This window comes from Rattus rattus, chromosome 5 (assembly GCF_011064425.1).
Source record: "Rattus rattus isolate New Zealand chromosome 5, Rrattus_CSIRO_v1, whole genome shotgun sequence".
NCBI classification, from domain to species: domain Eukaryota; kingdom Metazoa; phylum Chordata; class Mammalia; order Rodentia; family Muridae; genus Rattus; species Rattus rattus.
Genome location: NC_046158.1, coordinates 135,659,297 through 135,674,598, shown reverse-complemented (window position 1 = coordinate 135,674,598; position 15,302 = coordinate 135,659,297). Strand labels below are relative to the sequence as shown.

General features: G+C 46.0%; 2 protein-coding genes and 1 non-coding gene across 3 annotated transcripts in view; 2 read left to right on the top strand and 1 right to left on the bottom strand.

The window, feature by feature from the left end:
* Window positions 1-12,947, bottom strand: part of Cnbd2 (cyclic nucleotide binding domain containing 2) — a 62,982-nt gene extending 50,035 nt beyond the window's left edge. Inside the window, exons 1-3 of the mRNA XM_032904581.1 lie at window positions 12,535-12,947; window positions 6,823-6,876; window positions 1,321-1,377 (exon numbers count right to left, since the gene is read on the bottom strand). Coding sequence (XP_032760472.1) covers window positions 1,321-1,377; window positions 6,823-6,876; window positions 12,535-12,861 — 438 coding nt within the window. The 5' untranslated portion in view covers window positions 12,862-12,947. The remainder of the gene's footprint in view (window positions 1-1,320; window positions 1,378-6,822; window positions 6,877-12,534) is intronic.
* On the top strand, window positions 2,525-2,663 carry LOC116902549. Its single transcript, XR_004388150.1, has one exon. It is a non-coding gene; the product is annotated as a small nucleolar RNA SNORA48 (small nucleolar RNA).
* Window positions 12,682-13,544, top strand: Scand1 (SCAN domain containing 1). Its single transcript, XM_032904580.1, has 2 exons — window positions 12,682-12,890; window positions 12,990-13,544. The coding sequence occupies exon 2, from the start codon at window positions 13,044-13,046 to the stop codon at window positions 13,470-13,472; it is 429 nt and encodes a 142-aa protein (XP_032760471.1). The 5' UTR covers window positions 12,682-12,890; window positions 12,990-13,043; the 3' UTR covers window positions 13,473-13,544.
* The last annotated feature ends 1,758 nt before the right edge of the window (window positions 13,545-15,302 follow it).

Genomic DNA, 15,302 nt, shown 5'->3' with positions numbered 1-15,302 from the left:
ACAGCTCAGTGATTAAGAGCACTGACTGCTCTTCCAGAGAACCTGGGCTTATTTCCCATAAAGCCCCAACATGGTGGCTGACAACCGTCTACAAATCCAGTTCCAGGAGATCTTATGCCCTCTTCTGGCCTCTGCATGGTACACTGAAGTATACTTAGGCGCAACAAACAGTAACAAGAAGGATGGCTCCTGAGGAATGACACCCAGGGTTAACCTTGGATCGCTACATGTACCTACAGACGCATGTGTACACACACACACACACACACACACACACACACACACACACACACACACACACGGTTGGGTGTTATAGCTGAGTGATGAGACATTTGCCTAAGATACACAAGCTCCAGGTTCCATCTCCAGCACTTAGGAGGGGAGAAAAGCAGAAAATGGAATCGCCTAGGGAGCTTTTTTAAAATTATGTATAGTGTGCTCTGCCCTGTCTTAGTTACTATTCCACAGTAATGAAAAGACACCGTGACCGAGGACACTTAATAATACATTTAATTAGGGGCTCATTTGCAGCTTCAAAGGGTTAGTCCATGCTCATCCCAGTGGAGACTGTGGTAGCCTGCAGTTAGGCATGGCGCTGGAGAAGCAGCACAGAGCTACGTCCTGATCCTCAGGCAGCAGCCAGAGAGGACAACACTAGACCTGGCAGGGGCTTTTGAAACCTCAAAGCCTACCCCTAGTGACACACCTCCTCCAACAAGCCCACACCTCCTCCAACAAGGCCATACTCTAATCCTTCCCAAACAGTTCTGTTAACTAGGGACCAGGCACTCAGACACATGAATTGATTGGCGGCCATTCTCATTTAAACCACCATAAGCCTGTCTATGTCGAGTCTGGTGACAGAGGAGACTTGAAGACTGCATCACGTCCCCTGGAACTGGACTTACAGGTGGTTGTGAAACACCATGTGGGTGCTGGGACTCAAACCTGGGTCCTCTGAAAGAGTATCTGGTGATCTTAACCATTGAGCCATCTCTCCTACCCCTCATAGGGGATTTGTTTTTTTCAAGACAGGGTCTCTCTGTGTAGCCATGGCTGTCCAGAAACTTACTCTGTGGACCAAGCTAACCTCAAACACCCAGAGATGGACCCACTGTGCAAAATGGTATAATTGATTCTCACAAAGTTAAATACAAAACTACTCTCTGACCCAGCAGCTTCACCTGAAGGTACATAAATCAACTGGAAATGGAAATTCAAACACCAATACCACAGCAATTTTATCCACGATAACCAAAGGGTGAAAACAACTAATACACTCATGACATGCGAATCAATTATTAGAACAGAACCACTTACTCTTTCTTTTTTAATGTCTGCCCAGCTATGCGTCTTCGGTGTCACTGACACCTTAATCTGCAAAATTCAGGAGAACAGAATGGTTGTAAATATATACATATGTATTTATATATTCATCTCATAAAACACAAACGAGGAGTGTGATGGCTTAAATAGAAATGGTCCCCAGAGACTCATGTGTTTGGGCTGCTTGGCTCACAGGGAGTGGCACCATTAGGAGGGGTGGCCTTGTTGAAGGAAGCGTGTCACTAGAGCATGGGCTTGGAGGTCTCAAAAGCTCAAGACACTTCACTCTTGCTGCCTGTGGATCCAGATGTAGAACGTCCTTCTCCAGAACCATGTCGGCCCGGGCGCTGCCATGCTTCCCCCGGGGGTGATGATGGCTAAGCCTCTGAACCTGTACATCGGCCCCAGTTAAATGTTTTCTTTTATAAGAGCTGCCATGTTCAAGGTGTCTCTTCACAGCAAGAAAATCCTTACTTAGAAGGGAGTTACTGTTTAGGGGGCAGTTCCTTTAGATGAGAAAAAAAAGGAAGCTTAGGAGATAGCTAGACCACAGCTAGTGCCCCGTAGTGTGGCTGCACTGGATGCCACAGAATGGACACTTCATAACGGTTTCAGGGCACACCAGCACACATCTGTGATCCTGGCACTCAGGAGGCGAAGATGGTAAGCTCTGTAGTGTGAGGTCATTCTCCACTACAAAACAAGTTTGAGGCTAACCTGGGAAACATGGGACTCTTTCTCAAAAGAACCAATGACCAAAATGGTCAATTAGGTAGAGACAAGAGAATCTCAAGCTTGAGACCATCCTGGGCTACAGGAAGCCCCTATCGAAAAAAACAAAAAAAAAAAAAAAAACCCAAAAAACAAGCAAACAAGCAAACAAACAATGCAGGCCAGACAACAGTGGCCCACACCTTTAATCCCAGCACCCAGGAAGCAGAGGCAGGAAGATCTCTAAGTTCGAGGTCAGCCTCATCTACAGAGTGAGATCTAGGACAGCTAAGTCTACACAGAGAAACCCTGTCTTTAAAAAAAAAACAAAACAGGTCAAACTCCACTGCTCCTGCGTGGGATATGAGTGTCGACCCCAGTGCACTGGTTCCTATCAGTAAACCTCATGTTTATTACAGCAAAAAAAAAAAAAAAAAAAGGGCTGGAGAGATGGCTCAGTGGTTAAGAGCACTGACTGCTCTTCCAGAGCCCTGGCACTGGGCAAACACCTGGTTTGTGGTGTTGTTCTCACGTCAGTTAGGGGCAGAGCAGATGGCGGTCCTTTGTTCATCCTAGCTTGATGCCTGGCTTGGTGGCCAAAACTGTTTCATGCCTAGGGCACATAAAAAAAGGGGGGGGAATGGCAAAAGGAAATATTTGCAATATCATTAGTTATTAGAAATTAAAGATAAGGGCTGGAGAGATGGCTCCATCAAGGGATTGATGCCTGCCTCTGTCCTCTGAGGATACCCGCACTCGTGTACACATGCTTAGTCTACACATGTGCATAAAGATAATTTAAAATAATCAAAATAGGGGCTGGAGAGGTAGCTTAAGAATTAAGACAGGCTGCTCTCCAGAGGCCCTGAGTTCAATTCCCAGGACCCATATGATGGTTTTCAAACATCAGTACCTCCAGTTCCAGGGGATCTGATGCCCTCTTCTGGCCTCCAGAGGTAATATAAGCACACAGTGCACCAACAAACTTGCAGGTAAAATACCCATACTCAATAAATTTCTTCTTTTCTGAGACAAGAAAGAACTATTGATGTAGATCAGACTGGCCTCAAACATAGAGACCATCCTACCTCTGCCTTCAAGTGCAAAGATTAAAGGTGTGTGCACAACACCTGGGCCCATGAAAATTTGAAAAACATAATAATAATAACAATAATAATAATAATAATAACAACAACAACAACAACAATAAATACTTTAAAAAGCAAAAACTGCTTAGGAGCTCAGCTCTGGATGTGTATGCAATGGCCTAAGGACAGTTAGATCCTGAGGGCTCTGATCCAAGTGAATCCTGAAGAATAAATTGACCCTTTGGAGTCATGACATCATAGCATTATTAGATGGCAGAACTGTGGAAGGTGGGGTCTGAGAGGAAAAAGCAGGGGTTGTGGGGAGAGGGGGCTATGTTTTGTCCTGGCCTCTTCCTGCTTCCTAGCCAGAAAGAACTAAAGAAGCCCATCCCACACCTACCCCTGCTCTGTTCCTTCCGCCATGTGTTCCGCCCTAGTACCGCAATCCAAAACAACTCTTTCCCTGCAGTTGTCCTTAATAGTTGGTCACAGTGATGCAAAAGCAATGATACTTGTGTGATTGAAAAGTAGTGATATACAATCAGACATTTAATTCCGCTGAATTCTCTCTGAGCTTAAGGGACTGTGGGATGGTTGACTGCTCAAAGTCAGACATGCCTAAACTAAACACCGGAAGAATGTCAAGCACTCCAAGATTATCACATTACTGTAACAGTTTCAAAAGGTTTCCATCCATCACAGTGGGGAAACCAAAGCAGAGCTGTGGCTGAGGCTGTCAGTCCTTGCAGTCAGAAGCAGAAGTGGGGGACAGGAACCCTAAACTGGCTCTGACCTTCAAAGGCCCGCCCTAATCACTTCCATAAGCCAAACCTTCATAGCAGCAAGCATCCAAGAATGGCCTCTGGGGGACTTCCAGGTTCAAACGATGACCAACAAGGCTACAACTGGGGAACTGTATTAGCATCATGCTGGTTGGTGGTGCACACTTCTAATCTCAGCACTAGGGGCTTGGGGATTTAGCTCAGCGGTAAAGCCCTTGCCTAGGGAGCGAAAGGCCCTGGGTTCGGTCCCCAGCCCCGAAAAAAAAAAAAAAAAAGACAAAATAACTAATCTCAGCACTCAGGAGGTAGAGGCAGGCAGATCTCTGTAGGTTTGAGGCCAGCCTGATCTACAAAGTGAGTTCCAGGACACCTAGGGCTACACAGAGAAAGCCTGTCCTGATAAACCAAAAACCACAAAAGGAACTAACCAACAAACAAAGGAATACAATCTCTTGGGGCTGGAGAAATGGCTCCGTGATTAAGGGCACTAGATGCTCTTTCAGAGGATCTGGGTTCAGTTCCTAGCACCAACATGGCAACTCACAACTGTTTGTAACTCTAGTTCTAAGGGCTCACCTCATACCAAAGCACATGGGATAAAACTAAATAAACTTTTAAAACACTGTTCAATTAAAAAAAAATAAAATCTCTCTACCATTTTTACAACTTTCTAAGAATCTATATTTATTTCCAAATAAGAAGTGTTTTTGTTGCTGCATCTTTTTGAGACAGGGTCTCACTATGTAGCTCAGGTTGGCCTCAAACTCTCAATGCCGGTCCCTCAGCCGATGGGATTATAGGTGAGTTATGGTACCCAGCAAGATGAAAGAAAAAAAAAACAGAAGAAGGAGGAGAGGGAGGAGGGGGAAGGGGGGGAGGAGGGGGAGGGGGGAGGAGGAGGAGGAAGGAGGATGGGGGAGGAGGAGGAGGAGGGGGAGGAGGAGGAGGAGGAGGAGGAAGAAGAAGAAGAAGAAGAAGAAGAAGAAGAAGAAGAAGAAGAAGAAGAAGAAGAAGAAGAAAAGAAGAAGAAGAAAGAAGAAGGGAAAAGAAGAAGAAGAAGAAGAAGAAGAAGAAGAAGAAGAAGAAGAAGAAGAAGAAGAAGAAGAAGAAGAAGAAGAAGAAGAAGAAGAAGAAGAAGAAGCAGCCGCCGCTGCCGCTGTCCCAGGTTTCCTTTCCACAGTCCCTAACATGCTATGTCTCTAGTTTCCTTCCTGTGCTAAAACACTGACCCAAAAGCAACTGGGGCAGGAAAGGGTTAATTTGACTTACACTTCCAGGTCACAATCCATCAATAATGGAAATCAGGGCAGAAGCTCAAGGCAGGAACCATGGGGGAATACTGGCTCACTTTCTGGTTCTTGCTTAGCTGACTTTTCTTTAAGTTAGTATTTTTAATAATATGCATGTGTGTGTGTGTGTGTGTGTGTGTGTGTGTGTGTGTGTGTGTGTGTGTGTTCTTGCACATGCGTATGAACCCATAAGTAAGTACAGGTGTCTACAGAGCTCAGAGGAGTTGGAGAACCCTGGAGGTGGAATTATATAGGGCTGTAAGTCACTTTATGTATTATGTAGGTGCTGGGACTTGAACTTAGGTCCTCTGGAAAAGTAGTTTTTGCTCTTAACTTAGAAGTCATCTCTCCAGTCCCTAGCTAACTTTCTTTTTTTTTTTTCGGAGCTGGGGACCGAACCCAGGGCCTTGCGCTTCCTAGGCAAGCGCTCTACCACTGAGCCAAATCCCCAACCCTCCTATTTTTTTTTTTTTTTTTTTTTTTTTTTTTTTTTTTTTTTTTTTTTTTTTGTCTTAGTCAGGTTTATTTTTATTTTTTTATGTTTTTTTCCTTTTCCGGTTTCTGGGCAAACATCCCCCTCCCCCCCTCCCTTCCTTATGGGTGTTCCCCTCCCCACCCCCCCCCCCATTGCCGCCCCCCCCCAACAGTCTAGTTCACTGGGGGTTCAGTATTAGCAGGACCCAGGGCTTCCCCTTCCACTGGTGCTCTTACTAGGATATTCATTGCTACCTATGAGGTCAGAGTCCAGGGTCAGTCCATGTATAGCCTTTAGGTAGTGGCCTAGTCCCTGGAAGCTCTGGTTGCTTGGCACTAGCTAACTTTCTTATACAGCCCAGAACCACCTGGCTGGGGAATGGGACCACCCATAGTGGGCTAGGTCTTCCTGCATGAATTAAAACCATCAGGACAACCCCTCATAGATGTGCCCACAGGCCAGCCTGACAAGACACTCAACTGAGACTTTTTCAGTTAATTGTAGGCTGCATTGTTGGTATTCTGTCTAAGCTCCACCCCCATAGGTACCTGGCAACAGCCAGGTATGCTCTGCCCCACAGAGTTGCCTGGCAACAGCCAGCTGTGCCTGACTATAAAGGGGGCTACTTGCCCCCTCCCTCTTGCTCTCTCTTGCTCTCTGTTCTCTTCTCTTACCTGCTCTTCTTCCCTATCTCTTCTCTCTCTATTCCCACCCCATCCCCTTTCTCTCCACATGCTCATGGCCTTTGCCTCTCCCCTCTCCTACTCTTTTTCTCTCATTAAACCTCTCCACATGGAACTATGTTGGTTTGGTGTGCTCTGTCTGGATGTGGGCCGAGATTTAAACCCCAACATGCATTGGGCTGATAGTTCTAACTAGTACACTAATCCAAACACGTGGAAAGCTCTAGAAAAGCCAGGGAATTATGTTCAAGTTCTGCCTTCTCAGGAATGGAATAGAACCCATGCTTGTTTTTCATTTCGTCAATATTTATATTTACTGAGATTGGGGACTTGTGTTGGAAGCTAAGAAATTAATGATTTATGATCCTTTCCTAAGAGCAGTATAAGTCTAATTAGAATAAGAAGGGCTGATATGATGACAACGTTGGAATAGCATTTTAAAATTCCTCTCTTCACAGAGCTACTTACGATGGATTTGAGAGCCTTCCAACTTTGCACCTTTGGGGGGAGCAACTTTCCAATCTGCAAAATTCAGAAAAATAGAATTATATATACATATATGTATATACATCTTATATATCATATATAACACCTAATATTTAATCTGGAGCTCTTCTGGGTGGATTCAAGGATACATATAAATTACCTAATTATATAAAATATATGCATGTAAAAATTATATCCAATTTTTTCCTTTCCCAATCCTGCTCTCAGAAAGATGACTCTGAGACTAAATATTTATTATTAAGTGCCTAGGTCATAAGCTCTGGATAATCCCCTGACTAGTTCTTAACTTATTTAACCATTTAAACTATTCTATGCCTACCATGTGGTTAGTTACCTCTCTAGCCCTGGCTGCTTCTTTCTCCACATCTCCTCAGCGTCTGAGTTCATCTACATCTCTCAGTCCAGTCCATCTCCCTCTTTTGTCTCTTTCTACTTCCCAGGGTCCTCTCTCTTCCTGTCAGAGTCTCACCTCCTATTTCCTGCCTCAACTCATTGGCCATCAGCTTTTTTATTGACAGGTGATGTTTATAAGAGATTCTCTCTCTGCAATGGAGATTCTCTCTGCCTATGCACATTTTCTAGGAAGAGATAATTTTCTAGACTCTATGTTGATGAGATCATAAAGGCTTTAGCAAATTACTTTAATAGTTTTCAGTTCAATTTCTATTTACCTTTCCTTTCAACATTTCAATTTTTTAAAGATTTATTTATTTTATGTGTATGAGTACACTGTCGCTGTCTTCAGACACACCAGAAGAGGGCATCAGATCCCACTACAGATGGTTGTGAGCCACCATGTGGTTGCTGGGAATTGAACTCAGAACCTCTGGAAGAGCAGTCAGTGTTCTTAACCACTGAGCCATCTCTCCAGCCCTCCCTTTCCTTTCTAACATTCCATGATTGGAGGGGCTAAGGTTCCTCCTTATGAATGAGAACTAGAGATTTAAACCCCACAGTTCCCAGACACTCCTACCCCAGAGGAAAAGGTCTAAACATGGAGCTGCCCTGTGGCTCGCTCTTGCCAACTTTCCAGCTTCACTTCTCAGCTGCTCTCCAGGTCCTACCCACTTCCTCATCCAGCCTGCGATCTGTACGTTTCCGTTTTACTCAGCATACAGCTTTGTGCAGGCCATACCGCTGGATTCTCGGGAAACCTTAAAAATATCTCAGAACACATGCAGGCAAAACACCGATGCACATGGAATAAAAATAAATATAATAATAAAAATTAATTTTTTATTTGATTTTTATTTTTCGGTAATTTCATACACATATACAGTGTATTTCAATTAATCCAGTGGATTCCTGTCAGTAAATTCTTCCAGGTCCACCTCAAACTTTATCTTTTTTTTTTTAATTTTAAATTTTAAGTGTCTTTTTTTTTTTTTCCTTTTTTTTCGGAGCTGAGGACCGAACCCAGGGCCTTGGTCTTGCTAGGCAAGTGCTCTACCACTGAGCTAAATCCCCAACCCCAATTTTAAGTGTCTTTGTGTGTATATATGAGAGAGAGAGAGAAGAGGAGAGAGAGAGAGAGAGAGAGAGAGAGAGAGAGAGAGAGAGAGAGAGAGAGTTCATTTGTGCACCAATATTGATTCAGGTGCTGGCAGAGGACAGAGGCATTAGATCCCTTAGAACTGAAGTAACCGGTAGTTGTGAGCTACCCTACCTGGGTGCTGAAAACTAAAAGCACTCACTCTTTTGAGGGGCGGAGCGTTGCATTTATTTGATCACATGGTGAACCCCAAGATTGTGTTGTTTTACTGGAAAAACTTGTTTCTAGTTAGGGTATGGCTCAGTCCTTAGCACACTACCTTAATCCCTCTGGGATACAGACACACCCTTAGTACACACCGTTAATCCCAAACAACAACAATGGTAAAGTTAGTTTGTAGAAGGAAGCACCCACGTTTGAAAGCAACGTCTAAATGAGCGGCAGACGAAGTGATGAATCAGAGAAAGAGCTGACAGAATAGGAAATGCCCGACTCTCAGGAGAAGTGAGGGAAAGGAAGCTACTTGAGGGGCAGCGCAGGGAGGAAGGAGGCAGCTTTCACTGGAACGGTGGTACAGAGACAGGTTGCAGAGACATAATAAGCTAGAAATAAACGAGGACAGAATGAGCCAGAGAGTGAGAAGGAGCCAGGAGATTAGAACAGACTGCCAAAGTTAGTTTGAGGTCACGCAGAGCCAAAAAGTCAGAGGCAGAGAGAGAAGCCAGAGTGAATCAGTCAGCTCGGAGAGGAGACTGAGCAAGAACAGCAGGGTTGAACCAGGCAGAGTTGGAAAGAACTAGAAAGAGTGAGCTCATTCAGCAGTAAGTCTCCCTCTAAGCCTAGATAAGATTGCACATAGGCTAGAAGCTTCCAGGACTAAGCCTAGCTTAGACAGGCAGTAAGACCCCAAAACAATTACTACAGGAAAATAAAAGTTACAATTACAGTGGAGATGGGGTTTCACCATCTAGCTCTGGCCGGCCTAGAACTTGTATATAGACCAGGCTAGTCTCAAACTCACGGAGATCCACCCGCCTCCGTCAAGTCCTGGGATTTAAGGACTGTGCCACTATAGCAACCATACCATGCACTGTTGTTTGTTTTTGTTTGTTTGTTTGTTTGAGACAGGGTTTCTCTGCGTAGCCCTGGCTGTCCTGGAACTTGCTCTGTATTCCAGGCTGGCCTCAAACTTGAGAGATCTGCCTGCCTCTGTCCCACTGAGTACTGAGACTAAAGGTGTGTGCTCACTGCCCCTTAACCAACCATGTCTCTAGCTCCAGGAAGCTTGCTTTTCCCTCTGCAGTAAACCCATCCATGACTCCTCTCCTCTTCCTTGTTGCAGTTGGTTGGGCTGTGTACTGGCTGGTTTTGTGTGTCAACTTGACACAAACTGGAGTTATCACAGAGAAAGGAGCCTCCCTTGAGGAAATGCCTCCATGAGATCCGGCTGTAAGGCATTTTCTCAACTAGTGGTTAAGGGGGGAGGGCCCAGCCCATTGTGGGCAGTGCTATCCTTGTCCTGGTGGTCCTGGGTTCTAGAAGAAGGCAGGATGAGCAAGCCAGGGGAAGCACGCCAGCAAGCAGCACCCCTCCATGGCCTCTGCATCGGCTCCTGCCTCCACATTCCTACCCTGTGTGAGTTCCTGTCCTGACTTTGGTGATGAACAGCGATGTGGAAATGTAAGCTGAATAAACCCTTTCTTCTCCAAGTTGCTTTTCGGTCTTCCTGTTTTGTCACAGCTACAGAAACCCTGACTAAGACAGGGCCCCTGTCGTTTTCTGGAAAATAGAGATAAAAACTTAGATGTGAGTAAGCTGTCAAAAAGAATATACCATCTGCCAGGGGCTGTCACTTTTGCTGGTGCCACCTGAATTTTCACAGAAACTTCCATGAGGTTAGTTCTATTAAGTCTTAAACCCTGGGACAGATGGCTGTTGCCTACTTAACTTGTCAAAGTCAATCTGGCCACCAGATTCTCCCAGCATCCCTCAGCTCCTGCCTATTACAGAGTCTTCCTGGCTGTATACCCTGCCCCTTTCCATGAACTCTACAGCCTAGTGGCTGGGCTGCCCTTCCTGCAGAGGCCCTTCCATGTATCATCCAGCCATTTTGGTTACCCGCCCACTTTGTACCTTTGGGCTTCCTGGCGACGGCACCTGGCTCCGCTCTCTCCCTTCTGCCTTCCCCTCCTCTCTCTCCTCAGCATGACTCAGGATCATGTCTCCTCTGGACTCCCCAGGTGCCTCTGACTCTGCCTTTACTTTCCCTTTCAACTACAATAAACCTTCTCCATTGTGCCCGGAACCACAGTCATGTTCTTTCTTTTTTATTTCTCTTTCCATTCAAGTTCTTGACTTTCCACTCAAGACTTTTTCATTTTATAGATTAAAACAGCAACAACTGTAGCCCAGAGGCTGAAGGCAATGGACCTGACCTAATGAAAACATGTCTGAGTGCCTCATCCATGTGAATGTAGAGATGGGTGAGGGGGTCAAAAGAGGGTGCCTTACTCTACTGTTCTGCTCACTGCCTTGAGATAGGGTCTCAAGTTGAATTTAGAAGTACATATTGGATAGGCTAACCACACAGCTCTGGAGCTCTACCTGGGCCCCACGTTAAGGTTCTAGGCAAGCTCAGCCTGGATTTTACATGGGTGCAGGAGATTCAGGTCTTATGCTTGCACGGCAAGCACCTATAGAAGAATTTAATTCAGCAACATGGCTGCTCTGGCAAGGGATCACATCCAAAGACCTTCTAGGTCTGGGTGATCTGGCTGGAATGACACACTTTTAATCCCTTAACACACACCTTAATCTCTAACAATGAAGGTAAGGAAGGTTAGTTTATAGAAGGAAGTGGGTTAGTCTGGAAGCGACATCTTATTTAGGGGCAAAGTGTTGAATCTGAGAAAGATTTGACAGAATGAATCAAAGACAGGATGTGCCCAACTCACAGGAGAACAGCACTGGAAAAGAGACTTAAGAGCAGAGAGGGGGAAAAGGAGTGTGGTGGTGTGGTGTGTGTGTGGATACAGGCTGCAGAGAGAACTAGGTAGACACAGGTGAAGACAGAATGAGCCAGGAGATTAAGACATTGCCGAAGTTAGTGTGAGGCCAAGCAAAGCAATCCAGTCAGAAGCCAAGAGAAGCCGAATCAAATCAGCCATCTTCGAAGATTCGATTGTATGGAGGTCAGCAGCTTTCAGAACAGAAGGAAATGTTGGGTTTCCCAGAGCCCTGTCTTCACTCAGCTTAGGTACCCCATCCATCTCATTCCATCATCTGAGGTTCCAAGCACCCTGACCAACCTCACCATCTCCCTAGCTCTGAAAACACTTTTTAAAGCCAGAGCTGTATTTACACCACTTGACAACCATGAGGGAGGTACTATTCACTGCTAGGGGTGCTAAAGCAAAGAAACCCTGAAAAAAAAGATGTTTCCAGACAGCTGATTCCAACACTCTAGACAGCAGCTAGTCAACAAAAATATACTATAAACTGTAGGTGAAATTTGAAATTTTCATAGTTGTATTTTAAAAGTAAAATGACACAGGTAAAATTTAATATAGTTTATTTGACCCCCATATATATACAAAATAACGTAACATACTCAAATATGTAAGAAATATTTTTTCTTTTCCTACACAGACGCATGGGTATTCTACATTATAATACATCTCAATTTCGGGGGTATTTACAGTTCAAGATTCAGTAAATGTATGAAGCTAATTACAGTCCACTTATTAATCTTAAAGTTAAAAAGTAGTACCCACCGAATCACTTTCTCTTGGTTTTTGAGGACAAGTAAAAAAAAAAAAAAAAAAAAAAAAAAAAGTTTGTTTTGGGCGAGGAAAGACTAAAGAATCTTGCCCCAAATACTTTGTCATCCTCAAAATAAAGTGAGATCTACTGCACCTATGCAGGCAACAGGGTGTGTGCATTTATGGAGAGTCTCGGCTCACTTTATAGCTCAGGCGTGGCCTCTAGACCTAGGATTAAGAGCTTGAGAGGTCTTTTTAAAAGTAGTCGGAGCCCCTGTCCCGCTGTCCCACCCAGGTCATCCGCCCAAGCTCCAACAAGCCCCTGGCCAACCATCACCCTCCTCTGCCCATGACCGTCAGCGCTACCCCCAGATCCTGATCGAGTAGAGGCCAGGATCTGCCCTAGCAGGCGCAGGTCACCTGCAAGCCAGGGCGGTCCTTCGGTTGGGGAGTCTCCGCCTCTAGCTTATCCTCCATGGATGGTCTCTCCTTCTCTCCCTCCTTCTCTCCCTCCTTCTCTCCCTCCTCCAATCCGAAATCCGATTCCGACTCAGATTTCGACTCCGTCTTCTCCGCTTCCATCTCCTCAGTCTGCTGCAATGATGTGTCCTCCAATGGGAGCTCTTCAGGGTTGCCATCATTACTGCCTGAAAAGCTGGTATCTATGGACCCCTCAAAGGACTTCCCCCGCTCAGACTTCACGTGACTTGTAGGGGACGCGGTTTCCGGATTCTTGGAGCCGTCCATTTCCGGCCTGAGGAGCTTCGCTGTTAGAGGTAAGCTCGGCTCACCCGCGGTCTGTCCTAAGTCCGCGTCCCGTCGAGGTGCGCGGGTTCTGCCCTTCAGCGGGTCTCTCTTACCTCATTCCTGTGCAGACGCAGAAGGCGCGCGTAACTGCGAAACAAAGGGTGGCGCGGACAGCCGTAGTCATGGCGGCGCCGCAGCCCAGCCAGGCCGCCCAAAGCCCCGCGGCGCCGCCCGAGCAGGAGGAAGGAGCTGGCGACTGTGCGGCCCGGGAGCCCGACTCCATGAGCTCCCCTGCCCCGGAGCTCCCCGGCGCGCCCGCAGCTTTGAACACAGCGCCTCAGGCTGACGCCGCCCCGCGTTCCGGCGCCTCTCGTCCCGGCCCCGAGACCTTTCGCCAGCGCTTCCGGCAGTTTCGCTACCAGGATGCGGCCGGTCCCCGGGAAGCCTTCCGGCAGCTGCGGGAGCTATCCCGCCAGTGGCTGCGGCCCGACATCCGCACCAAGGAGCAGATTGTGGAGATGCTGGTGCAGGAGCAGCTGCAGGCCATTCTACCCGAGGCGGCTCGGGCTCGGCGGCTGCGGCGCCGCCCGGACGTGCGCATCACCGGCTGAGCGGCGGAGCCCCGGGCTCCCTGGACTGACACCCTACCCCGAGTTAATAAAAGTTGAATTTTGACAGCTGTGTCTGGTGTCTTGGCTTTGTCCTTTATTTATTGGGCTTATTTTACGAACTTGTTGCCCAACTTTCCAACTGATAGCCAGAGGATTCTGGGAGCCCATAAGAACAGGCTTTTTATTAGCTATTCCTGGAGGGGGGGGGGCTGCACCTTTAGGCGGGAAATCTCTCCCTTCTCACCTTGTTGACTAGATCTAGGACACATCCTTGGGTTTTCTAAACCCGCTTGAGTTTTGTTCTGCAAAAGGCCATGTTAACGGTTTCAGTTGTCTAGTGTTCCATTCTACCCTTTGCTTCATAGTATCTAGTATCCGAGCTTCAGCAGGTAGGTAGCAGTATATAGTGGTTTGGAAGCTGAGCAATAAAATAAATGGCCCTACTAAATACTTACAAATACTTAAATAAATCCGGATTGTATGAGCTGGGTGTCGTGGCTCATACTTTAAATCTCAGCACTCAGAAGTAAAGGCAGGAGTTCTGAGGCCAGCCTGGTCCACATAGTTGAGTTCCAGCTAGGGTTATGTAGAGACACTCTCAAAAACAACAGAAAACCAAGGAAAATGAACTCTCTAGTTTCACTTTATGTTCAGTGGCTTAAAGATCAGTAATTGGAATCAATACAACTGGACAACACATTGTTTCCCCACTAATTTTGTTGGAAATAACCTGTTTCTAACCATTACCTGGGAAGCATTTTTGAGAACAGCTTTTTTCAGGTTTTCTTTTGAGAAGTCGTGCGTACTTTACATAATTCCCACTTGTCCATTTCTCCATGACCTCTTCTTTCACATGTTTTACACACACACACACAGTATAATACAGGGTCCTCAGAAAGGAATGATGCTTGGCATGTTTCCTTGCCTTAACCTATAGCTCAGGGTCTCCTAACTTTCTATGCACATGTTAATCATTTGAGAAATGTTTTGCCTAAAACTATATAGGGTTCATGACCTTAAAAACAAACCAGTGGCCATGACCAGATTGTATACCATGAAAAGACACCTCTGATTCCTTAACACTGATTAGCTCTCGTTAACTTACGCAAGATGTCAACTCCCTGGAGTGAAGCACACTTGCGAGCAACCCCTTCGTCCCCACCCTGTGTTTAAACCAGTGAGTAAACCCTAAAGCTGCACCTGCACAAGGGTTTTCCATGGCCAGAGTTTGGAATGCAGAGTGATAGGAACTTACTGGAAGTGCTCATTTAATATGTCCGGAGCTCCTGCTTTAACACCTTCTGATAATCCTCAACTCTACAAAAGGAAGGGATTTTGCATGGAATGAAGACAAACAGTTCTGAGGATTCTGCCCACCGTGGGTGTTAGTCGAGGGGTATAGTTCAGGTCTATAGGGAGCCTGGGGCTGTTGAAAGCAATGGGCAAATCTCAGTCCAGGGAAGCAGCCTGTTCTACCTTGATTTGCTTCCAGCAACCAAAAATGCAGTCAATCTGCAGCCTCCACTACAATGCATGAGCCACACTTGGGTAGGAGCTGGTATGGGCATTTTGTTTTTTGAGACAGGGTTTCTCTGTGTAGCCCTGATTGTCTTAGAACTCACTCTGCAGACCAGGCTGACCTCAAGCTCATCATAATGCATAAAGCATTGGATTCTTGCAGGGTTATGGTAGTATACTCAAGGAGACCAGGACAGGATCATTTCAAATTTGAAGGACAACTGCGGGTTACATAAGCTCAAGCTCAAGGCCAGGACTACATGAAGAACAACCTGAAGAACAACCAGGTAAGGTGGCACAGGACTTTAATAC